Source organism: Zeus faber (genome assembly GCF_960531495.2).
Source record: "Zeus faber genome assembly, chromosome: 20".
Lineage (NCBI taxonomy): Eukaryota > Metazoa > Chordata > Actinopteri > Zeiformes > Zeidae > Zeus > Zeus faber.
The window spans coordinates 14,735,888-14,760,240 of NC_137207.1; the positions used below are offsets into that span (position 1 = coordinate 14,735,888).

At 45.8% G+C, this 24,353-nt stretch overlaps 2 protein-coding genes across 4 annotated transcripts in view; both read left to right on the forward strand.

The window, feature by feature from the left end:
• The window catches only part of prkg1 (protein kinase cGMP-dependent 1), a gene marked incomplete at its 5' end in the record, with an annotated part of 210,663 nt that extends 199,707 nt beyond the window's left edge, over positions 1-10,956 (forward strand). For all 3 annotated transcript variants that reach the window (XM_080020933.1, XM_080020932.1, XM_080020934.1), the window contains 8 exons: positions 2,659-2,798; positions 2,889-2,978; positions 3,378-3,519; positions 5,294-5,457; positions 5,659-5,781; positions 5,943-6,005; positions 6,287-6,353; positions 6,532-10,956. In XM_080020933.1, coding sequence (XP_079877059.1) covers positions 2,659-2,798; positions 2,889-2,978; positions 3,378-3,519; positions 5,294-5,457; positions 5,659-5,781; positions 5,943-6,005; positions 6,287-6,353; positions 6,532-6,630 — 888 coding nt within the window. In that variant the 3' untranslated portion in view covers positions 6,631-10,956. The remainder of the gene's footprint in view (positions 1-2,658; positions 2,799-2,888; positions 2,979-3,377; positions 3,520-5,293; positions 5,458-5,658; positions 5,782-5,942; positions 6,006-6,286; positions 6,354-6,531) is intronic.
• Positions 10,957-15,251: 4,295 nt separating this feature from the next.
• On the forward strand, positions 15,252-18,619 carry dkk1b (dickkopf WNT signaling pathway inhibitor 1b; the record flags this gene model as incomplete). Its single annotated transcript, XM_080021216.1, has 5 exons — positions 15,252-15,527; positions 15,923-16,064; positions 16,536-16,712; positions 16,847-16,953; positions 17,453-18,619. The coding sequence occupies 5 exons, from the start codon at positions 15,252-15,254 to the stop codon at positions 17,606-17,608; spliced, it is 858 nt and encodes a 285-aa protein (XP_079877342.1). The 3' UTR covers positions 17,609-18,619.
• Positions 18,620-24,353: the final 5,734 nt, after the last annotated feature.

Below are 24,353 nucleotides of genomic sequence, written 5' to 3' on the forward strand. Positions count from 1 at the left end.
ACATACAGCTCATCCGGGTAAAGTCCAGAAAATGTCGGGTTTATAGTGCATGTGTGAAAGCAGCGTAGGACAGGTTGAAAATGGTCACACTGATTTGATAAAATTTGGTTAGGGTTATTGCGTCCGGGGATGGGGACTCTTCAGCGGAAGGTACCGAGACTGTCCGGGAGAGGAGGGGAGACGGGGAGCGAAGCACTGGTCTTAAAACCGATTCTGTTGGCTAGCATCGCGTGATATTAGACACCTCTTGCGCGAGCATTACGCAATGTACCCGGAACAGTCATCTAATGTGGGAACAGATTCCATAAGGAACTTTTCCATAAAGGAGGCCAATGTGGGAAAGACAACCTACTGCCTTTCCCAGATATTTTTTTATCCAGCAATGTTACAGATATGGGAAAGGGGCTATAGTGGGATGTGGGGATCTTTTAGATCAGTAATCTACAGCAACTACAGCGGCGATAAACATAGGTATTTTCCATCTCCACCTCTTTCCACCTCCATCAAGGCTTTTTTCAACAGGCAAACACTTTTTGTCAGTGAATTTCCTTTCAACCTCAGTGGAGGTTATAATAAGATAAGGTTATAATGTCATGGCCGTCAACATGGCTGAAGTCGTTGTGAAGTTCATGTAAGCAATGTTCAGCAATGTTCAGCAATGTTTTTGGATCCTATTCTTAGAAGATTTATAGAAACAGCCATTGTAGCCAAGAAAAGGTTTATATAGTCAGTTTCTCTCTCTCTCTCTCTCTCTCTTCTCTCTCTCTCTATCTATCTCCCGAGCCTCACTTAGCATTTCCACCTGGCACATGCCCACAAGTTTAGCATATATTGTTAAATTTGGCCCACAAATTCGATTTAAAATCACAATGCTTGATTAATGTGCACCGTTACATTTCATGTTTCAGAATATCCACCCGAATAAAACAGAATCTGGGATTAGTGTCTACTTTTAACAGACATTTAATACACAATTAAATATATAATAAATAAACAATATAATATATAATAAACAAAAAATATATATATAGAGACAATTCCTTTTTTGATGTTCCACCCAGGAGAAAACATCCTAACTGGTGGCCTCCGGGTCATTTCAGTTTGAGACCCCTTTGTTACGGTAGATGATGTGGAGTGACCTCGCGTCTTATCTAGTCTGACCCTGTCAGCATTCAAGCCGAGGCGAGGGGATTGGGTTAACGTTATGTGGTGAAGGGATTGGTGCGTTAATTTTAGGTAACTTTCCACCAGCACGCCAATACAGGGTAACTGGAAACCACAGCCACATGAACCAACCATGGGATGGGTTAAATACATAGAACGACGATCCATAGATCTTATGTCTCTTTTAGGAATAAACCTTGTATCATGTTGTTTTCTTAATTCTACTTTTTGAATCAATTGGGTTTTGTTCAAGCATTTGTCGTCTTTCGGTGAGAGAGGGGGAGGAAGATCGAGAGAGAGTGAGAGAGAGAGAGAGAGTAAATAATGGGCAAAGGGAGGGGTGCCGTAGAGATGGGAATGAGGGAAGCCCTATGAAGGGTTTGTCCAAAAGAGGAAGGAATCCCCAGCCAGGGTTTCCCATCATGCCTCTGGGGTTATTTTTGTACCGCAACTTCCCGGAGGAGGAGAAAAAGAAAAGTCTGGAACCGCAACACCTGTCTGTCTGTCTGTCTGTCTGTCTGTCTGTCTGTCCCTCTCTCACAGTCTGCTCAGTCTGTCTTTATGCCTTTGTTTATTCATGAATACAAACTGTTAGACACGCAATGTAACATTCACAAACAGAGAAGTACGAGCACGCACACACACACACCCACACACACACACACTCACACACACACACACACACACACACACACACACACACACACACACACACACACACACACACACACATCGACCCCTGAAAGAAAGCCGAGACCTCTGACATGCCGGCAGAAGAGCTCACATGGTGCAATGTAAGAATCTTGTTCCCTCAGTCTTTCACTGCACCACCCCCCTCTCTCTGTCCCAGGTCTCCCTTTACACTCTTGGCAGAAATAGAGGATGAACTCATGCTCTACAGTAGCCGGTGCTGGGGTAGCACCACGAGCTAAACATGGCCTGAATGTGAGACGAGGGAGCCCCATACTTAGCATGTGTTTACAAGCAGAGTGATATTTGACTGGGTTCAGCAGCATTTTACCGGAAGGTTCACCCCTAACACCACCGTTACACCACCATAACACCACTCCATCGTCTTACCTTCTAAGTCTTAAAAAATACAAACACAATGAAATATAAGTTCAGGCAAACAACCTTTAAAGAAAATGGACTTAAAAACAACGATTAAACTTTTTTTAATACAAACTTATAAACAATTGTTTTCTGGTGCTGCTTTAAACAGATTTGTTTTGGAACATTTCTAAATTTTTACATATATTTACAGTTTTATGTGACATTCCGAGATTAGGTTTTTACACATAGAAAGTCAAGGAACTTGAACTTAGTTTATTTAGTTAATTGATTTTAATAAATCGAATAACTTAATTGATTCATCTATTTATCTAAGGTAGTGTGAATTGAAGTTATTTCCTTCCTTTAACAGTCAAAGAGCTGGACTGGCTGAAATTAACTTGGCCTTATAGATTAAAAAAATGTCTGTGTACCTTCTTTCAGGTGCAGCTGAAAAGCGAGGAGGCCAAGACATTCGCCATGAAGATCCTGAAGAAGCGTCACATCGTCGACACGAGACAACAGGAGCACATCCGATCGGAAAAGCACATCATGACGGAGGCTCACTCAGACTTCATCGTCAGGTAAAACGTCCTGATGGCAAAACAAACAATTGTTACGCTATTATGCGAAGGTCATCATGCCGTCGGTCTAACGCGTGGTTGTCCGCCCAGGTTGTACCGGACGTTTAAAGACAGTAAATACCTCTACATGCTGATGGAGGCTTGTCTGGGAGGAGAGCTGTGGACCATACTGCGAGACAGGTAGCTGTTCACACACGCACACACTCTCACACACACACACACACACACACACACACACACACACACACACACACACACACACACACACGTCTTCGAGTCTTTAATATCTATCTATCTGTTGCGGCCAGTTCTCTCTCCAAATATTACAATGATACAATGATACAATGATTTTAGAGTTGGAAGTGTAGCAGTAAAATACTTCAAAAGTTACGTGACTTCTCACCCTACATTTGTCAGATTTCTATCAGGTCCTTGTCCAATAACTTGGAAATATCTAATTACCTCCGTCACCTTCTGCTTGTGGCTCCGCAGCCTTCTCCGGGAACTCAAGTGGTGATATTCCTGTGATGTGAGGTGGCCGTACTTGTAACTTGTACCTCTGATGTCTCTGTGTTTCAGAGGTTCCTTCGAGGATTCCACCACCAGGTTTTACACGGCCTGCGTGGTGGAGGCCTTTGCTTACCTGCACTCTAAAGGGATCATCTACCGGGACCTCAAGCCCGAGAACCTCATCCTGGACAGCAGGGGATATGCCAAGCTGGTAAGCCGGAAAATACGAGGGATGGGACGTTTGATAACGATGAACCCGTGTCTTGATTCACTGTGGTGACGGGCACTGGTTCGGCACGGTGCCTCGGAGCTTGTGTCAAATTCCCATCACCACGAGGACATGAAACCACCACACCGCGAAGATTTGATACCCAGATGAGACGTTGGCGGAAGAACTACCGGGATAATAAAGATTAATGACACTCAACAGAAGATATAGAGACAGATATATATTGGACTTATATCAAGTTAACATATAGAATACATAAAAATCTGTTAGACAGATACATAAATATACAATAAAATAAACAGATGTAGGATAGATAATTCATAGTAGAACGGAACAGAGGATCCATTGATTGGACGACAGTCTATCCACACCCTTTCCAAACCCTTTTTGTAAACAAAAATAAACTGTAAATAACTTAATTTATGCACGTCTTTTGCCCTGTTACACAAGCATATTCCCCAAATCCCCTATATCATACAATGCCCCATAGTCTTTGCCCCATTTCTCTAACGTTGCACCAACGATGAAATGTTTTACTTTGTCCTTACACAATCACGCTCCCCATCACATTAAATACAATTCAGAAATTCATGTGCTACAGCAGCAAAATAGTGCAAGTCGAGAAAGAGATTGAGAAAAGGGATATTAATTTGGAAATAAAATAAATGGAAATCATAAAGGCTTAAGTGCCTATGAGGCCTATAGTACTATGTAGAAGCATTCATTATATGCTTCAATATATTATGGCTTGTACTGCCTTCATACTGTTTGATTTAATTGAAACAAATAAGTCAACATGAACTCATAAGACAAGGAATTTCAACCTTTTATTGAAGCATATCAACATGGATTATATATACATATATAACATATATAGGCGGCACTTTAATAATTGAACACAAATACCATCAGATAAAACGGAAAACACGAAGGGTGCTTAAAGCTTTTTATTATGCACATGCTCATATGAGATTGAAACGATGAAACCAGCGAGTCCGTCGTGCCAGAGCTCAGTCTGCGGTCTCCACCCTTGGTGGCTGCTGTGACTGCTGCAAGCCACCAGATGTCGCTGTGCTCCACGTTTCCAATGCCCCCAAAGCTCCACGAAACACGGACCAAGGAGTCCGATGCGCGCGTGAGTCAGAGGGTCTCACGAAAGCCCACGGCGCAATGGAAGTGATGAAGAAGAAGAAGAAAGAAAGCACAAAAGCTTCACAAGGCGTCGCCCGCCCATCACTCGCACAAGCACACACCACACACTTACATACAGATGCACAGAAACACTCACACGCACAACTTAAAGAGACTCTTAACTCGAAACAAAAGTTCAGAAAGTGGGCGTGGTTCTGGGTTCCATTTGCTAGTAGGTCACGCCCCCTTGTCAATTACACTGAAGTTAACTCTTTAAAACTCGCTCTCTTCCATTTACGCAACAACACGACTCAGCAACCTGATGAAAAAAGCTGAGTGGGCGTTACTCTGAGCTCCAAGAAATCGAATCGAAATCGTTGGATAATATAGCTAAAAGTGGATCATGAACAACCATGGAATTATTGGCAAAACATGATTTTGAGCAACAGCCCTCTCTTAATATAACCTCCTTCAGTGTATCGGTAGGAACACGGCAGGGACTCTTTGGCCTTTATCAACATCTGTTCTTGCCTGCACTTGCGTTGCCATGCACTTGACAATCCTTCCCGGTCCGAGGTTCTGTCCGAAACTCCATTTTGTGGTCTCTTCTCTCACTGTCCTCCAGGTGGACTTTGGTTTTGCCAAGAAGATCGGCTTCGGTAAGAAGACGTGGACGTTCTGTGGAACGCCAGAGTACGTGGCGCCAGAGATCATTCTCAACAAGGGACACGACATCTCGGCGGACTACTGGTCCCTGGGTATCCTGATGTATGAGCTGCTGACTGGAAGGTAAGGCCAGGACGCAGTGGGAAACAGGATATAAGTGATTGGCGTATACGATAGAGAGACTAGGAGAGCGTACAAAGCACGGAGAATATAAAATATATGGAATAAATAGAATGGAATAGAATATAAAGCTGTACTTTATAGAAAGTCACAATAGGAATAGGAATAGAAATAAATGCATATCTCTCTTTCTCTCTCTCTCAGCCCTCCTTTCTCAGGCCCTGATCCCATGAAGACTTACAACATCATCCTGAGAGGCATCGACATGATCGAGTTCCCCAAGAAGATCACCAAGAACGCCGCCAACCTCATCAAGAAACTATGCAGGTAGAGGAGGTCCTCTGAGTTGTTTAATTTGTTTGTTAAAAAAAGAGAGGCAGTAGAATAGTATTTCAATAGTATTGAAATAGTATTTGAATAACTCTTCAATCAGACAGGGAAACAGTATATAAATCTACTGATTTAAGCTGTGATTTTTCTGCCGACAGGGACAGTCCCTCTGAACGGCTTGGAAACCTGAAAAACGGTGTCAAAGACATCCAGAAGCACAAGTAAGAAATAATTGCATTCTTTAAAATGCATCCTGAACACTGTTTTTCTCTCTATCCGGGCCTCGCTCTCTCGCTCTCTCTTCTCTCCCTCAATTGAATTCAGTTTTGAACTGATGTGTTACTTAAGCTTTCAAATGCATGACATGGCATTACATTACATTAAAAAAAAAATCACATTAGTATTAAATTTCAACGGTTTATTAACTACTTATCTCTCTCACTCACTCTCTCTCTCTCTCTCTCTCTCTCTCTCGCTCTCTCACTCACCCTCTCTCTCTCAGGTGGTTTGAGGGCTTCAACTGGGAGGGACTTAGAAAGGGAACCATGACCCCTCCCATCATACCTGATGTGAGTTATATAATCGCATCTCTCTCTTCCTCCCTCATTCTATTGTCAATGTCCTCCATTCACTTAAAAGTCTTTGAAAGGGGAGGAGACTGGAATTAAGACCAAAGAGCCACGGCTTGAAACCACTGTCAACCCTGATGAATGACGTTACCTCCTCCATTTTGTCCTCCGCCCGCAGGTGTCCTCGCCGACGGACACCAGTAACTTCGACAGTTTCCCCGAGGATAATGACGACCCCCCGCCTGACGACAACTCCGGGTGGGATGACGACTTTTAAGGCAATTAAAACAATACAAATGGCTTAAAAAAAACAACAACATTTTGAATACAAACGTCGTGGGTGGACACTTCCAGATATGGCGCCGCACAGTGTCGTGGGCGCGTCTGTTTGTTTTTTTTTTTTGGTTTTTTTTTATATGGTGGGAATAGAACCCCTCGCCTTTTTGTAGCAGCTTTGTGTACCCCAAATGATTGAACCCAAGTACTTACTGGGAGGGCTTCCCGTCAGCTGCCACCACATGACCATACGTGGAAAACTGGAACATGGGTTCAAGGGAAAAGGATTTCAAGTCTGTCGTTGTCACACTCCCAGCCGTGCAGCCGTCTTGTTGGGGAGGCTGGACGTCATCACAAGTCCATTTATTTTCCACCACCAGAGAATCGTTGACCGGTGTCGACCGCAGTTGCCTCTTTTCCTTGTTGGTGCAAAAAAAAAAAAAGTTGCGTCCGGCTTCACATTTATGCTGCATTCCATTGAAGTCGGAACTCGGGAAAGCCCCCGACTTCCCGCTTGGGAAAGTGCATGCGCACGACACTCATCAGCAGCCAATCACACGTGAGCTTTGCAGTTTGCCCCGCCTCTCGCTGCGTCGCGTCCGCCTGGCTCGCCGGTTACCGGGGCTGAGCTCTCCAGTACCAGCCCTGACCGGATCCCACCCGTCGCCGCCCCAGGAGCATCGAAACCTTCGGTCACGCCAAGGGCTCTTACGATGGACGGCGCGAAGTGCACACACATCACACTCTGTATCCAAGCTTTTTGTTTTGTTTTCTTAACCTTTCTGCACCCTTTTGCCTTGCAACTTAGTGAAAGAGATTTGAACACAAAGCCTTCCTACGACACCACCAGTTTGTCTGGGCGCATGAAGAAGGCTCACGCCGCGGTGAGCTCCGGATTTCTAAAGTTGTTCCGGTCTCTGGCTGTATTGTAGAGCGTGTAGTGGACAGAGCGACTGGTATTTGTGAAAGAAAAGACCACGAGGTAACGGATGGATAGATAAGGAGACAGAAAATAGAGAGAAAAATACATACTTAAAAAAAAAAAAAAAAGAGTCTCAAATAATTGGACAGACAAACAGCCAATGAGTTAACCTCTGGGTCACCAAGATGCCTTGGCATTTTCACACATGTTTAATCTCTCTCTCTCTCTCTCTCTCTCTCTCTCTCTCTATCGCTCTCTCTCAAACTCTCTCTTTCTCACACACACACAATTCTTTCAGTGACAAATCCAAAGAAGACAGCCTGACACGTGAACATCTACTTGCTCTGTATCATCGCGGCTGAAACATGGAAAATTAGACACTTAACTAACACTTAAATAGTTATTTACCATAATGTATTTAACAAAAAAAAAAACTTTCCGTCACCATGAGCATGAGGAGTATCATCTATTGTATGTATTTATTCCACATTCTTTATCTATCCCTTTGCACAACTACATGAACACTCCATTCCCGTGACACAAAGATCACACAAAAATGTCCTCTAATTTTTCCTTTAAGCTAGTCCTTACATGTGTGTTATATTTCATATTTTGCCAAAGTGACATCTAATTTAAATGAAAATATATATATTCAATTTTTTTTCTTTGTTGCATGAATGAAGGCATTTGTGTCAAGCAAAAGCTCTGTACCTTGAATCTGTAGCAAGAGTCTGGAAGAGCAAATGGTCGTTTTAGTTCCTATAATTAAAAAAGACACGACAGTGCACAGGAGATGAACAAACCCAAGCTGTTATGCATTGTCTATCAGATGGTTTTTTTTCATCCTACGTCATTCTATTTTTATTCACCACTAGAGGGCAGTGTGACACTACCACAGTTGCCATTCACGTTTCCTGCGTCATAACCTGAAGGTCTGTTCCACACGTTAGAGCATCATCATAAACTGCCAAATGTTCTGCCTTGTTGCTTTATGCATTGACACAAGAACGACAGTGTGACTGATGGGAGAGAAGAAACTATTGATTTTCCAAAGAGTTAATAACTATATAAATATACACACCGATCAGCCACAACATTAAAACCACTGACAGGTGAATTACATTGCTCGTCATTCTCGTTACAATGGCACCTGTCAAGGGGTGGGATGTATTAGGCAGCAAGTGAAGAGGCAGTTCTTGATGTTGAAAGAAAAATGGTCAAGCGTAAGGATCCGATCGACTTTGACAAGGACTAAATTGTGATGGCTAGACGACTGGTTCAGAGCATCTCCAAAACGACAGGTCTTGTGGGGTGTTCCCGGTATGCAGTGGTTAGTACCTACCCAAAGTGGTCCAAGGAACGACAACCGGTGAACCGGCGACAGGGTCATGGGCGCCCGTGGGCTCATTGATGCGAGTGGGGAGTGAAAGTGTAGCCTGTCTGGTGGCTAAGTGTAGCCTGTCTGTCTATCTCTTCTGTGGGATCGATCCCACAGAAGAGATACTGTAGCACAAATATGCGAAAAGGTTCATGCTGCTATGATAGAAAGGTGTCAGAACACACAGTGCATCACAGCTGGCTGCGTAGGGGGCTGTGTAGCCGCAGACCCGTCAGAGTGTCCATGCTGACCGCTGTCCACCACCAAAAGCTCCTACAATGGACATGTGAGCATCAGAACTGGACCATGGAGCGATGGAAGAAGGTGGCCTGGTCGGATGAATCACGTTTTCTTTTACATCATGTGGATGGGTGGGGTTAGGGTCCGATCCGATGGAGCATGTGTGGGATGTGTTGGAACAACAAGCCTGATCCATGGGGGCCCCACCTCACAACTTCCAGGACTTAAAGTCTGCTGCGAACGTCTTGGTGCCCGATACAGTCAATGCCTCGTTCGCTCAGAGCTGTTTTGGTGGCACGAGGGGGAGCTACACAATATTAGTGGTTATTAGTGGTGGTTTCAATGTTGTGGCTGTAATATATATATATTGAGTTCTTTTGTAGGTTAAATGCATCCTCAACACATGAACAAGGCCCAGACCTTTAGAGATTTCTACCGTGAGCAGTGCTTTTATTTTAGTCTTTGATACCGTCCTCAATTGCCGTAAAACAAAAGGTTTCCGAGTTTCCTCCGCTGTTATATGCCTCAATATCGTAACAGTTTATTCTTCACTTGAAGATATATATTTTAATTTATTGTAGGACCAGAGCTTAACTATTTATGTATAAATGAATTCCTAGTGCTGATATTTTGTGGTAACATGTATGTGTATAATGAAGTGATTTCTTTTTGGAGTGTCATTGAGTTATTTGAATATATTGGGAATATCGTTTATGTCACAAAGATGCATTCTAACGCTTGAATGGTGGCGCTACGTTGTTTATGATGTTATTACTATTGTTATAATTGCCATTTTTCCTTAATACAGCCGTTGACATGGTAGAAGTGCCCTCGACCAGCATCTGTCCCCACACTAGTGCTGTAGTTTATTTTTGATGTTGTTGGATTCTTTTATATATATATATATACATGTGAATTCGGGAGTGGAGCACCGGGGAAATTCACAGTCCACATGTAGAAAAGTGACTTTTCTGTCCACGGTCACTCCTGTGGGCGTCTTAAGAGTGAACACGCCGTTCTAGACCTCACCACACAGTCATTTTGGCGACAATGTTAAGTGCCTTACGGATGGCATGTCATCCCAGGTCGCTGGTGTCTGGGTTGAGATTTCCCCCCCAAGCTCTCCTCACGTTGAGAACACACGTTCTCTGGAAGAGGGTTCGGTCAATCAAGAGGCCACATTTACCGCCCTCATCCTTCTCTCTTGTCGAGCTCCCGAAAAACAGATCGAAATCCGAACTTTGCCGAATTGGTTGTTCCTGAGAGGAGTCGCAGAGAAAACAATCGAATACAAACAAACAGCGGACAGATTTTATTTTCTCAATGTCTGTTATAAAGACGTTTCATGGGAGTCTATGGTTTGAAACCAGCTATTGATACTGACTCACTGTTGGGGGAGGACTCCTTGTACGGCCACTGGAGCAAAGATGATCTCAAAGTGAGGATACCTTTGGCAACAGAACCGGGAGGATTCTATATATATATATATACATATATATATAGTGTTTCATCCTAGAATTTTATATCCAATATTTGACACATCGGCTTCCTACAAATATGTCGACAAAGACAGATGTCCATCTCTTGTGCGAGCAAAACGTGTCTCTGGCAGTTGATATCTAATTTTGGAGTGAAACTCTTTTGTATCGTGTGTGTGATGCCGATGCTGCATGCCAATGTCAAACAAGGTGTTGTCGTTCAGTTTGTCTCACTTCTGCTGCTTTTCTATGGTCTGGCCAGTTCTCTATGAAACGCCTTTTTATTACAATAAAACTGTCCGACTTTCAAAACAACACAAGTGCTCCCGGGCTCATCCTTGGACCGTCACGGAATCGTTACTTCAAAATAAAAGTCCCTTTCCCCCCTCCCCACGCTATTGATTTACACAGGTTTATCTTAAGAAGATAAATTGTCTCAACTCATCACGGATGTTGTTCCCTCTCTGTTGGCGTTTAATGTCTTTTCTGTGACATCAGCAGGGGACATTTCCCCAACTGAAAGGGCCTTTGAATTGGCTTTCCTAATTATCTATTAATCACCCATTAGTAAAAGAAGAAGGGGCAAATTGGACCTTCCTTCTCCCCTGATGCCTCCCGTCAAAGTGAGAAGAAGCCCTCAACAAACCATGCGGGCTCTGAATCCTCAGACCTTTAGTCCCATTGAAGTGTATTACATGCAAATTTTCCCATTAAGGCTGCCTTTGATAAACACTGTCTGTGTGTGTGTGTGTGTGTGTGTGTGTGTGTGTGTGTGTGTGTGTGTGTGTGTGTGTGTGTGTGTGTGTGTGTGTGTGTGTGTGTGTGTGTGTGCGCGCGCGCGTGTGCGCATTGGAATGAGAGAGAGAAAAAAGATAGAGTGACTGTTTGTAAAATGGGTGCTGGAGAAACTGTGTTTGCGGGTGTGTTTGATTTTGATTTATCTTATCTCTCACCACCGCCCCGCAAGCTTTATCTGCGCCGCGTCCCCGTGCTTTAAGTAACACCATTAGTGAGCTGTCGATGTTATCTGCTTAACACTTGTTTTTTATTTATCCACAATTAATTTCGAGGCCTTTTCCCCTCGACCTTAATGCCTTTGTTGGTTCCTACTCTGAGATAAAGGAGCCTCCTCCATGGTTGTGTGTTCATGTTTGTGTGTTCCTTTCATGCCAGGGAAACTTCTCTGCGGCCTCCATCCAGCTTAGGAGCGTTACCCAGCCTCCCTGGGCTTATATGATCGTATCTCTGTCCAGCCCGGTGGAGCGTTGAGCATTTAGGTGGAGCAGGTAGTAACGGTATGGTCTGATGAGGAAGTTCTACCGATGATAAAACCGTTGGTTCTCGCAGTCACTTCATTTCCACAGGCCTGCGGATGTTATTACACTCAACGGCCGTCACATGAACTGTGTCAGGGGTTTTTGCATGTATCCCAATGGAAAATGGGAGAGCATGTTTTTTTTTTTTATTCCAGTACAGCAGGGAGCAGTTTGCTCAGCTGTGTATTTTACCTGAATGAGAGTTTAAAAAAAAAAAACCTTTATATAGTGTTTACAAAGTGCAAACTAAAAAATACACACAATTCACTTATCTAAAGAGATTGATTGATAGTGAATATGGTGACATCCAAGTTTAACGTGAGTAACACCATTTATATATATATATATATATATATATATATATATATATATATATATATATATATATATGAGGTAGAATTTGACCTACGTCACGTCCGGTTGCACTGTCAGACCGAAACTTGTCGCGTGAGTTGAAAGATTTGAGCGCATCCCAGAGCCTCCATCGGACGCTCTCCACTCTCCATAGCAATGAATGGGCTTCCGGATTGCTCTCGTCGTTTGTCGTGTTCGGTGTGAAGCACGCTTAAATCGGTCCATGAAACCAATTGAGCCACGAAAACGACATCAGATGACATGTTGGCTTTCTTTTTTTTGAATAGGGTAGGGTTCAAACAAAAAAACAAAAAAAGGTAGCCAATCACAGCGGGCTATTTTAATGACGTCCTCTGTTTAGCCATTCTATTTCTTGCACTGCATGTGGAAGCAGCGTACTTTCTTTCGTATGAAATGTAATGAAAGCCTTTGGAAACTCAAAAAGCATTTGGACTAACTCTCTCCTGGGAATGGGAATGGGACGCTGGCCCACACAGCCGTCTCTCTCATCACAAGGACTCTCTCCTTCTTGGTGGACGAGCCGAAGAGGCGAAGGGTCGTCGAGGGCGGGACGCCGCGCGCGAACAGGAAGGAGGCGCGGGATCAAAGCGTCCCTCACCTTCGACTGAGCGACGCGACCCACGAGTCGGGGCGCCGCGGCGCCTTCCGCCTCCATCCTCGTCGACGTTCGGAATCGTCGCGTTTCGGTGTTCTCAGTTGGAAGCTCGGACCCAGTCAGGGTCCGATGATATAAGCAGGGGCATCTTTTTTCTGAGAACCACCAGTCACCCCCGACCACCCCCACCCGCCCCCAAACCCCCCCGCCCCTGTTTGATGTGCCGGCCATCAAAGGGCCTTTTTAACACCCAAGCCGGTTTGCACCACTGCAGGGCTTTGGCCGCGCCATTAAAACAACGGCGCAAGCACAAAAGAATTGGGATAAAAATGTGTGCTGATTGAGGGCTAATGAAGTGTGCTGAAGGTTTGTCTTGCTGTAGTGTTCCATTGTAACCAGCTAACTCTGTTAGTGACATCAAAGAGGCCGTGTGTGCTCAGGGAGGGCGGGCTCGGGCCCAGCACACTTGTTTTGGCAGACTGGGAGGAGGACGGAGGCTGCGAGTCCATCCGCAGCCCTCCACTCCCCAGCCCTCACATTTTCATTTACATTGTTTTGACATTTTGTTTTTGATCTGTGTTGCTCTTTCATTTATTTATTCACTGGCGTGAAAGCCAGCTTCCCTCCGAGTCTGAACTTATTTATTTGTTTAGTGCGTTGGTGGGTATCGGTTTGGCCAAGGTGTCTTTCCGACAACAAATCACAGCAAAAAAAATAAAATAAAATAAAATAAAAGCCATTTTCATTCCGTTCATCATCGCCGGGATACAACACTTAGGGGGTTTAAATTCAGACCACGTGAATATTGTCATTGTATAATATTGGCCACAACACATTGTCAACATGAAATGATTTGATTTAAATCCAGATTTATTTCATACTAAAGTAAATACGGTGTTACCTCAATTAATACCTCAATATCACGCATTCGATTAGATAGATACTTTATTCATCCCCGGAAGGAAATCAAATCAGAAAAATAGGAAATAACAATAATCAGAGTCAAGTAATAAAAAAATATATATTTAAAAAAAAAAATGTATGTAATGTAAAAAAAAAAAAAGTTTTGAGCTCCAAAAAAGAGAGAGAGAGAGAGAGAATCAGGCATTCATTTCAAACATATTTAAAAAAAAATCGTTTAAATATAGATCAAAAATATATCGTGTTTTTTTTTTGTTATAGTATTAAAAAAAATATATAATGTATTTCTTGATTTTGTCTATGTGTCTGTTGGGTAGCCTGGGGTTTCGGGGCAGCCTACTGTGAGTCGTTGGGGACAGAGGCGGTCCTCCATGTCTTCCTTATCTGCGGCGGAGGAGGGTGGAGGAGGGTGGAGGAGGCTCCTCAGCTCATCAAGGCTCAGCTGCTTCATTTGCATACGGGGCTTTTCCTTTGATCTCCCCCCGCGCGCCACTAATCACCACCCCCCCCCCGTCACAATTAGGCATCAAACAGCGCTAATGGCCGCCTGATGGACGCCCCGTCACCCGCTGAGGACCGGTCCACCGCGTCGCCGCGATCGATCCAAGAGAACCCCGACGGCACGGAGCTCTCCTTGCCTTCTGAGAGGGTTTTGATCGGACGGGACGGCATCATTTCGCAAACGCTTTCCCCATGCATTCGCCTGTTTGTCTCGTCGGCTTCTATTATATGTGTTTATGGTGCTGATTTATTCCGGTCAACGTGCGCTTAAAACGTTGTGAGCGGAACCGATTTTGTTTGATTGTTATTAAAAAAAAAAAAACGATGATGATGATAATAATAATAATAATAATAATACAATAAGTTCTTTAGTTTGGATAGCATGAATAATGACAAATCATCTAAAAGCTCAAATCTCCACACACACACACACACACACACACACACACACCGTGTGAAACGTGTATTGTGAATATTTGACCTCCATCTAAAGGGACCCGACACAAACGCTGGTGTCGGTGGGTGCGTTTGATGTGACACCCCGGGGTGCCCGGCGGGTAATTGCACACAAGCACCGCGGGGCATTTGGTTTAAGACAGATAGATGGATGCCTGTCCGGGCCAATGATTCACCCTATCAGTGTGTGTGTGTGTGTGTGTGTGTGTGTGTGTGTGTGTGTGTGTGTGCGTGCGTGCGTGCGTGTCCCTTTGAAACTCCATCTCCCCCTCTTTGTCACACATGGCTGGGGGAGGGAAAACAAACAAGCGCGGACCTCGGTATAAAAGCGGCGCCGCGTCTGGCCCCGGAGCAGCGACTTCCATCCGCGGCGGCTGGGAAAACAAACCCCGTCCCCGCAGAACCAGGAGGATCTACCGTTAAAAAAAAAAAAAAAAAACATGTCTCCGTCCGCTTCTACCGCCTTGGTTTGCCTGCTGTCCGCGGCTCTCTGGGGGTCCGCTGGTGGCGGCTCGGTGATCCTCAACTCCAACGCCATCAAGAACCTGGCGCCGGGACCCGGGCCGCCGCCGCCGGGACAGGGACCCGGCGCCGGGGCGGGAGCCGACGTGCCGCTCGGCGGGGCGGGACACGCACACGCCGGAGCCGGGTCCAGTGTGGAGGGGTTCGGCTTCATGGACGGAGACGCTCATAACCTGCCGATCGACCCCATTCAGGTAACTGATGGATGGATGGGTGGATAGAAATAGATGGATGGATGGAAAATAAAATAAATTAGCAATAATCTGTACAATTATCAATAAACAACAAACCAGTATCAATATGAATCAAGTCAATATTTAACAGTTCATGTGTATTTTATAATTGTATCTTGTTTTGTAAAAAATATGTTGATTTAGTAAATTGCAGTTCAATAAGGTTAATTTATGTTTACTGTACACATAACCCATGTATGTATGGACTAATATTAGCATCCTAGTAGTATATTATGAGTATAATGTAGTATATGATTAGTATATTATATATTGATCTTTGCCCTCACTGCACCAGAGGGAACCATGTGACTAGTGACCTGTTGATCATATAAGACGTTTTGTTTTGTCGTCCTCAGTCTCTGAGCTGCTCCGGGGATGAGCAGTGTGGTCACCATGGTTACTGCTACGCGTCCCGCGGCACGTGCCTGCCCTGCAAGCGGCGCCGGAAGCGGTGCGCTCGCGACGCCATGTGTTGCCCCGGAAACCAGTGTAGCAACGGTGAGCGTCCCGGATGTCGTCGGAAACGCGCGGGTTTGAGCGGAATTTGAAAAAAACAAACAAAAAAAAACAACAACAACAACAACATTGTGGGATAGAGATAGAGCCGAGGTTATAATGTGTCTGTAAAAACCGAGGAAAGAATCACAGAGATGCAAGGTTTATTAGAAGAAAGTAATTGACTTAACATGGATTTATTGATTTACCTTTCACTTTATTTACTATGATCACAGATTCAATAACACCACAGTAATAATAATAATAACATCGATGTTGATTGCAGATCATGAATGACTACGAAATTTAAAAAAAAAACACACCAGCGTTTTTTCTGTCTGTTTTGAGACTATTAGAGCGCGTGCAGGAAGTGATGTCATGTTGAATTCTGGCCTCGCCACTGACCCCCCCGTCCGTCCGTCGCTCTCTCCATCTTCCCGCCTTTCTTTCTCCTCTTCACCTCTCCGCCTCCAGGGGTGTGTCTCCCCGTGGACCTGGACATGGTTCAGCAGTTCACCGTGGCGGAAACGGACGCCGGCGTGACCGTCGGCGGCGGCGGCCGCCACGCCCCCGACGGACCGGAGGGAAGCCCGACCCCGGACACGCGGCCGCAGACGGCCGTCACCTGGGACCTGGCTCTGACACCGAGAGGTCGGCCTTGTTGGGGAGATTGAATACGTTGTTGGCGGTGAAGGGGTTGTTGTTTTTTTTTTTGTTGTTGTTGTTTTCTTTCTAAAGAAGGGTGTGATTTGTGAACACGTCCTCTGTCCTCGCCTGGCTTCTAGGTCTGGAAGGAGAGCGGTGTCTGAGGTCTGCAGACTGCTCCGAGGGGCTGTGCTGCGCTCGACACTTCTGGTCTAAAATCTGCAAACCTGTTCTCCGAGAGGGCCAGGTGTGTACCCATGCACGCCCCGCAGAAAATAAACAGGGACTATTTATACGATTGATTCTTTTTTTTTTTTTTTTTTTTTTTCCCCTGTTATTTTTAGATTTTTTTTAGTGTATATTGTGATATTTTATTGAGTACAGTCAAGTCACTGTTATGTGTTATCTATATTTTCACATTTTCCCATATATTTTCATTTCTTTTCATATTTTTTAATTCCATTGCTTTATTATTATTGCCTATTTTTTGATGTAAGCTGTTGATGACACTGCAATTTCTGTCTGTCTGTCTGTCTGTCTGTCTGTCTGTCTGTCTGTCTATCTATCTATCTATCTATCTATCTATCTATCTATCTATCTATCTATCTATCTATCTATCTATCTATCTATCTGTCTGTCTGTCTGTCTGTCTGTCTGTCTGTCTGTCTGTCTATGTATTTATCTATCCAAAAGTTCCATTTTACATTTATACAAACCTGACCTCTTATTTCCATGTTTTTTTCCAGGTTTGCACCAAGCACCGGAAGAAAGGAGCGCTTGGTTTGGAGATCTTTCAGCGCTGCGACTGCGGGGAGGGGCTCCTCTGCCGAACGCAGAGAGGAGGCGAGGAGCACCGGCCGCACAAGGCGGGAAGGAGCCTCCACACCTGCCAGCGGCACTGAGACGCACACACACACACACGCACACGCACACACACACACACACACACACACACACACTGTCCCCACAGTGATGCAAAGACGCATCAACAGACAACAGAGCGGATACACACACACAAGGTCAGCGCCTAATTTGGGGAGGGCAGGTCTCACAACACACACACACACACACACACACACATATACGGACACAAGTGACACACACCCAAAGTGTGTGTTGAGTGTGTGGTAGTTTCACTTCACATCTGAGTTCCCAGTGAAAGTATTTGTTTCACACTACGTGTAAGAAGTAAAGTGACGGGGCGGAAAATGATCTTTTCAATTATGATTTCTTTCACCTGATAATATATATATATTTTTTTTTTGCGAAATGCTTCACCAATACGATCGTGTTTTTCCACCAACTTTTTCTTTTCATTTCCCGTCATCGCAAACCACCTCTCTGCGGCCGTTCTTAGCTCATTTCGTGTTGTCCCCCCCCCCCTCCCGATTTTGGGGGCGGCACAATGTCATGCAGTGTTAGCAGCCCGTTGTGTGGAATAGAGATAGAATTGTTTCTGTGTGAAACTGAGTAAATAAAGGTTTATTGCAGTAAATTACTGTACTGTACATAGTAGCCAGAGCCTCTAATTGCGTTTGGTCAGGTTGTAATATGGGTTTCATTTCGCCGTCTGTCCGGCAACAGTTGCTGCAACACGGTTCCAAAACGGAAAAAACGAAAACAACAAGTCAAACCCAAGCGGTTTGTTCGATGTCGAAATGCAGGAGGACATCAAATCCGCTGTGAGACGACAAATTAAAGTCTTTCTGTGTAAATGCAGCCGACGCCAGCTGTGCTGCCTCCCACCAACGCGAGAAGTCGGCACTGAAATCTTTATTAAGGTCGCACCAGCCGGAGTGAGAAATCTGCTCTGGCCATATGTCAGCGCGCCTGTGAATATTTAAAAAGTGGATTGAGTGTATAGAATTTGTTGTAAATGTCTATATTTTGTGTCTTTTTTCTCTATATTTGCTACTGGAATAAAGAATAGGACCGCCAAAGTGACCCCAGTGATCTCTAGCGTCTTGTTTCTCTGTGAACATCGGGATGATCCTCTTTCACCGACCAGAGGGTCCCGCGTTCGGGACGGGATGTTTTCTTTGCCCATCGATGCTTCCCCCAAAGTTTAGGATATGGGTATTGTCCTCCTCCGCTGCGGTGCTTCTGCGTCTCTGTAAACAGGAAGACGGATCAAAGCCCGTCCAGCCACCGGAGCCTGCGGATCAGCGTTACCTGCGTGTCCAAACAGCTCTCCTCCTCAAGTAGCCACTTCTTTCACCTGTCAACCCACTTCCTCTCGGGGGGTGGAGGGGGGGGGCTGTCTTTCTCGCTTTCTTTCTTTTATTCCATTGTTCCCCTTCTCTTCATTCTTTTCCATTCTTTTGGTAAAATGAGAAGAGAAGGGGGGATGGAGAGAACCGATTTTAGTCACCCAGTATTACCGATGACGGCATAGGAATACGGGAAAAGAAAGACATGCGGAACCAAGGAGGATTATTTATTTATTTATTATTCATTATATTTTATTCATGTACTTATTTATTTTAATTGATCTATTTTAAGTTATTCTATTTATTTGTGATTGTTTCATTTGAGGTGGTGGGGAGGGGTTTTGGCACCATCTGCAGGTGGGGAGAGCCGAAAGGGGACGCAGCTGCAGGAGACTGAGGTGATTTTTGTATTTTTTAAAGCCGCGGTCCGTTCGCCTTTCTCACTCTCCCTCCTGGCGGCGAGGCTGGGCTCCCACTCCGGGGCCGCACGCTACAGTTGCTTGAATCTTGTTTAAATAAACCCCTGGCTCAGGCTACCTTTTTGTTCCGCCCGTCTCCCGGTCCATCCACTGCAAATGGCGCCAAAACCACTACCACTACCCCTGGTGTTTATTTCTTGAATTATTTATTTAATTGATACAACTATTCATATATAGATATATAATATTCATTCATTTATTGTAATGATTTTTTACATGTCTGCTTCCTCGCGACCACTCCTGACATCATCTTCCAGGGCCCAATTTTGATTGTTGCTCCGAACTGATGTTTCCACAAAACCCCCGAAAATGGCTGTTCATTCACAGGCGGTCATTTCATCGGGCATAGCTAGACAATTGCCTGGGGCCTTGCGCACTAAGCGGTATTGATGTTTTATTTATTTATTTCATTTTTATATTTTTAAGAGCCGGCCCGTACGGCTCCCAAGCATATTTTTATTCCACCACATAACATTGTCATGATCCTCCCCTGCCTTGATTGCCTGTCTGTCTCTGGCTCCCGCTGTCCCTCTCTGGCTCCCTCTGTCTGTGTCTGGTGTCATGTCACATCCCTGTCACTGCACAGCTGTCCCCAGTCAGTAATCCCACCACCTGTCTCCACCTTCCTCGTCACTCCTTCGGTATTTAACCAGGTCTCATTCACTCTGTCGGTCGCGTATCTTCCCGCATGTGGCCGATGTCTGTGCCCCCGCCTGTCACCCTGGGCCCCGAATCCCTGCCTGGCTGTGAGTCCTTGCCGGTCCTGATTTCCCCCCTTCTGTTGCCTGTCTAACCCATTAAACCCCTGTACAAACTCCTGAAACCGTGTGTCCTGCGTTCGGCTTCATCCTGACCATCCTCCTTAACAATATAACATTTATGATTTAATGTGGCTGGACCCAAACATCCTCCAAAACAAATTACAATGGAAGCGAGGCATTTCATAAAAAAAACAAATACAGTTTATTCATTAAAAATAACATTTTATATTTCCTTTGACAGTGAAGAGCATTCAAACGGTTCAGTTAGAATCCTCATTTAGCTTTGTTCAATGAAGCGAGAAGGGGGGGGGCCCTCCAACAGGTTTTGCCTGAAGCCTTCGAATCACAAAGTCTGCCCCTGTGCACATTTCCTAGTGTTGCTTTGACTACAATATAGCGGCTGTATCAGTCGGCAGCTTGGCAATCTGAATTGATATGCCACGATGTCTTCGAGCAAGAAACGCAAATGTTTTGTCAGGTTCCTCACTTAAATATATATATTTATATATATATGTATATATGTATATGTGTGTATGTCATTCAGAATTCAAAGTAGTGTATCTGGAGAACCACACAAGCCAACACACTGCAAGGGACACGAAGCAGGAGTACGTCCAAGCACTGAGCTACCGCATAATTCGATTTCCTTGTTTTTTTGGGGTGGGGGGGTTTGCGGTACTTGGCAAGTAAAGCTTTTTTTATTTTTATAAGTAGCATTATTGAGCCAAGTCATCTTCCTCTACAAGGGTCTATTCATATGGCGGCGGCAGCAGCGTGTGCAGCTTATTTGTTGAGGTCGTTAAAATGCGTTTGAATTTAACACAGATTGTGGTTGGACGCCGGAAGCGGCGCGCACGCGCATTCGATCAGCCTGATTGCTTGTGTTCATTATCCCCGTAGAGATCTGCTTGATTAATGGGCCTGGGCGCTGACGGCGGAGACCTCGTCGAAGATTCAGAAAGAGCGTCTGTGTCAATTCCGGTAAGTGTGCGACGCCGTTTCTACCATAACACACACACACGCACTCCAGAGGGCCCGACACCCTGACAGTCAGCAGGCCTGTGGTCAGTCTGCCAATCTGCAGCGGTCTTTGCCAAAGCCAGAACGAGCCTGTTTGTTTGTGTGTGTGTGGTTGGCTCCCAATCCGCCAGGAATGTGCTGGCGGCCCTCAGCGACAGGCTGGGGGCGGGAGACTTTGGCCCTAAGTGTCTAGAGGCGGCTTCGTAAAATCGCCTCCCAAGCCAGCGGTCGCCCGACACGCTCGCTCGGGAGAAATAGGAATTTCTATCTGCGTGACCGCTCATGGCGCGCCTCTAGGGGATGAGCGATGCTGTCGCTGTTGACATAGAACCGTTAGAATTATGACACCCGATCGCAGCTATTTGAGCAGATGCGATCTGTTGGTAAAATGACGAGCTCACGCAATCGTAAGTTTCCATCCAAATTTAAGGGGAATTTCAAACAAATGTTAGAAATGTCACAATAAAAGCGTGTGTGAAAATGTGAATTAGGTGCCTTTCTCTCCGTTGAAGTGAAGACAATGAAGCGTCCGCCCACATTTTGATGATGAATTGTCTTCTCCAAAGGGCAGGCTTATTTTACTTATTTATTGTCTGGTTTTGTGCCGCTATCGTGGCGCCGTAAAATGAACGACGAATTCAATCGCCAATCGCAATTATTCGCGTGACAATCGTCAACTAAAATGTGAACATCGTGACTGCCCCACGACGATGCTCAAAGACAGTTAAAATATATGAGGAGACAAAGGGAGAACTCCCGCAACCTCGACTCGGGGACTTCAGGCGGCCCCGGTCGCCCGCTGGCCTCTCCCAAGTGTCGGGCTCCGGCACAGAGGGTCCCTGTGAGGGGACTCCTGCAGCCGTCCAGGTAATAGGCCAAGCAGCACAGCGCCGAGTCACTGTCCAGATGGGGTGGACCTTCACCCCAACCAGCAGATGTGATGTAACCCCTCCCCCCCCCCCCCCCAAAAAAAAAAAAAATCCAGTGCAGGCAGTCATACAGGGGCTCGATTCAGGCCTCAAAAGATTGATGTAGAGCGAAAAACCCCAAATGATGACGGCTGAACAGACAGCGCTATTCACCGACCGCCCCACCCAGATGTTAGCAGGTTGAGTGTGTGAAATCAGCCGTGCCGTTGGGGTCGCCAAGTGGCCATTTAGCCTTTTTTTTTTTTTGTTTGTTGAGCTTGGCCCGCGTCGTCCGGTGCGTTCTGGCATCTCGGTCAAGCCGCCTGTCCCTGGTGCCTGGTCTTGACGTGAAGCAGAACCGCGCGCGCCTGCCCGCCCGCCGCCCCAAACACCCGAGCTTGCACAGCACCTCTGCTGGCAGCGTGCGTGCAGTTCAGCGTCTCCCTCCAGGTCCTCGTGTGTGCTTCTGGTGTCTGAACTGGTTCGCGCTTGTTCAGGCAAATGTGTCTTATCGATAAACCTCGCACATTTTTCATGCACTTCAAAGGCCGCGTACCGGTGTGTAAAGCCCTGTGGAAACAACACCGACAATAAGCGTTTATTCCCTTTTCAGCGGGTCAGCTCTCGGCACGTTCGACGGTAAACATTTATTACGCGTTTGCCGCATTTCCACAAGCGTTTTCTGGCGGATATCTGACGGCCGCGCCCTCACTGGAACAAGACGTCTCGTCAGCGGCGCCTTTTTTATTTTGGAAACAATCAACATGCCTTGCATTCCCTTCTGACCGTTATTGAACAAATTTGGTAAACAGTCCCGTGTGTGTGTGTGTGTGTCTGTGCGCGTGCTGACGTGTTGACGTGCTGAATGCCAGTGCAGGTGAGGGAAGCTTGGGTAATAATAATAGTGCAAAAACACAGATCGCTCCCAAACACACGCAGCCGAGACAGCCACGCTCCTCACCTGCGTAATGACTGGGGTCGAGCCTTTTTGGGCTTGTTGTCAGAGGCGGCCGTCTGTCGCTTTCCGCCTGTCATCACCGCCGAACGCGGAGACAAAACAGGCCACCCGGGACGCTTTCATTAGCCCCTGGAGGAGCCTGCGCTGTGACTCCACCGTGCGGCTCCACGGGACACACGCGGCTCTCCGCCGCGGGTTTTGGTTCAGAATTCTGCGATTTGAGTCCAGCGTCTCTAACGCTGTTTTGCCATAAATTCCGGTGAAATGCCAGAATACAACTTCCCGAACTTCATGGGCTGTTCTAATCGACGCCTCTACCTGCTTGGTTACAATTACGATGATTGTTTCTCAAATGTTTATTTTTAGATCATGTATTTATGAAAGCACATCAACCATCCCCAAGACAGTGTCAAATAATCGACATTGAGTTATTGGTCAAAAACATCCACTCTGTCAATACGGACCAGCCCTACCGCGCGGGTTACCCTTGTTTTAAGCTTTTTGCAACCCCTCAATTACTGAGCAGGAGGTGACTCCGGTGTCATGTCGTGAAAATACAAACACAACACACCATATCTGTGTTGGAAATTAACACTGGAGCATGTGACACTGGGGAGGATTATACGTCATTGATTATGTTCAAATCAATACAAGCCGACTGTGTCCGCCGTGGTCAGTAAAAGTAGAGCGCTCCTCTGTGTTTGCCGTGACTTCACAGCACACGGCTTGAAATGGGTCTGCGCCGATTGGCGTTTATTTAAACGGCGGCGCCATTAATGAACGGAGCCACGCTAGTTTTGGCCCGATGACTTCAGCGCCGCCGAACGCGGCCGCGCCTTAATTGGACGCCGCATTTCAAGCTGTGAAACTGAGCCGCTCTGTCTGCTTTTGCCCGTCAGCGCCACACCCGTCACCCCCACCCCCTGCCTCCACCTGCGGGCTCTCCACCTCTTCTTTTTTAAATACGAGCTCTTCACTGGCATGTTTGAAATCGGTGCCGGCGCGCGCGGTGAGAAGCGGAGCCCGGACGCCAAACTCTTGTTGAGCGTTGCCCGGCGCGAGAATGGTTTTTCCAGCCGATCGTTTGAAAAGGCGTTCTGTCTTTTTTTTTTTCTCGGTGGAACAGTTTATCATCATAAGCGGCGGGAAGATGACGCCGCGGCGTGACCCCGGAAGGGGCCTCTCGGGAGGAGCAGCGTGGGTCTTTCTGCCGTTCTGGTTTCCCCACTGTGCAATTACTTCGCGCACTCGAGTGCGTTTCGGCACTTATTCCTTCGACGCCGTTCCTCTGCCGTACGGTGTGGGCTGCGG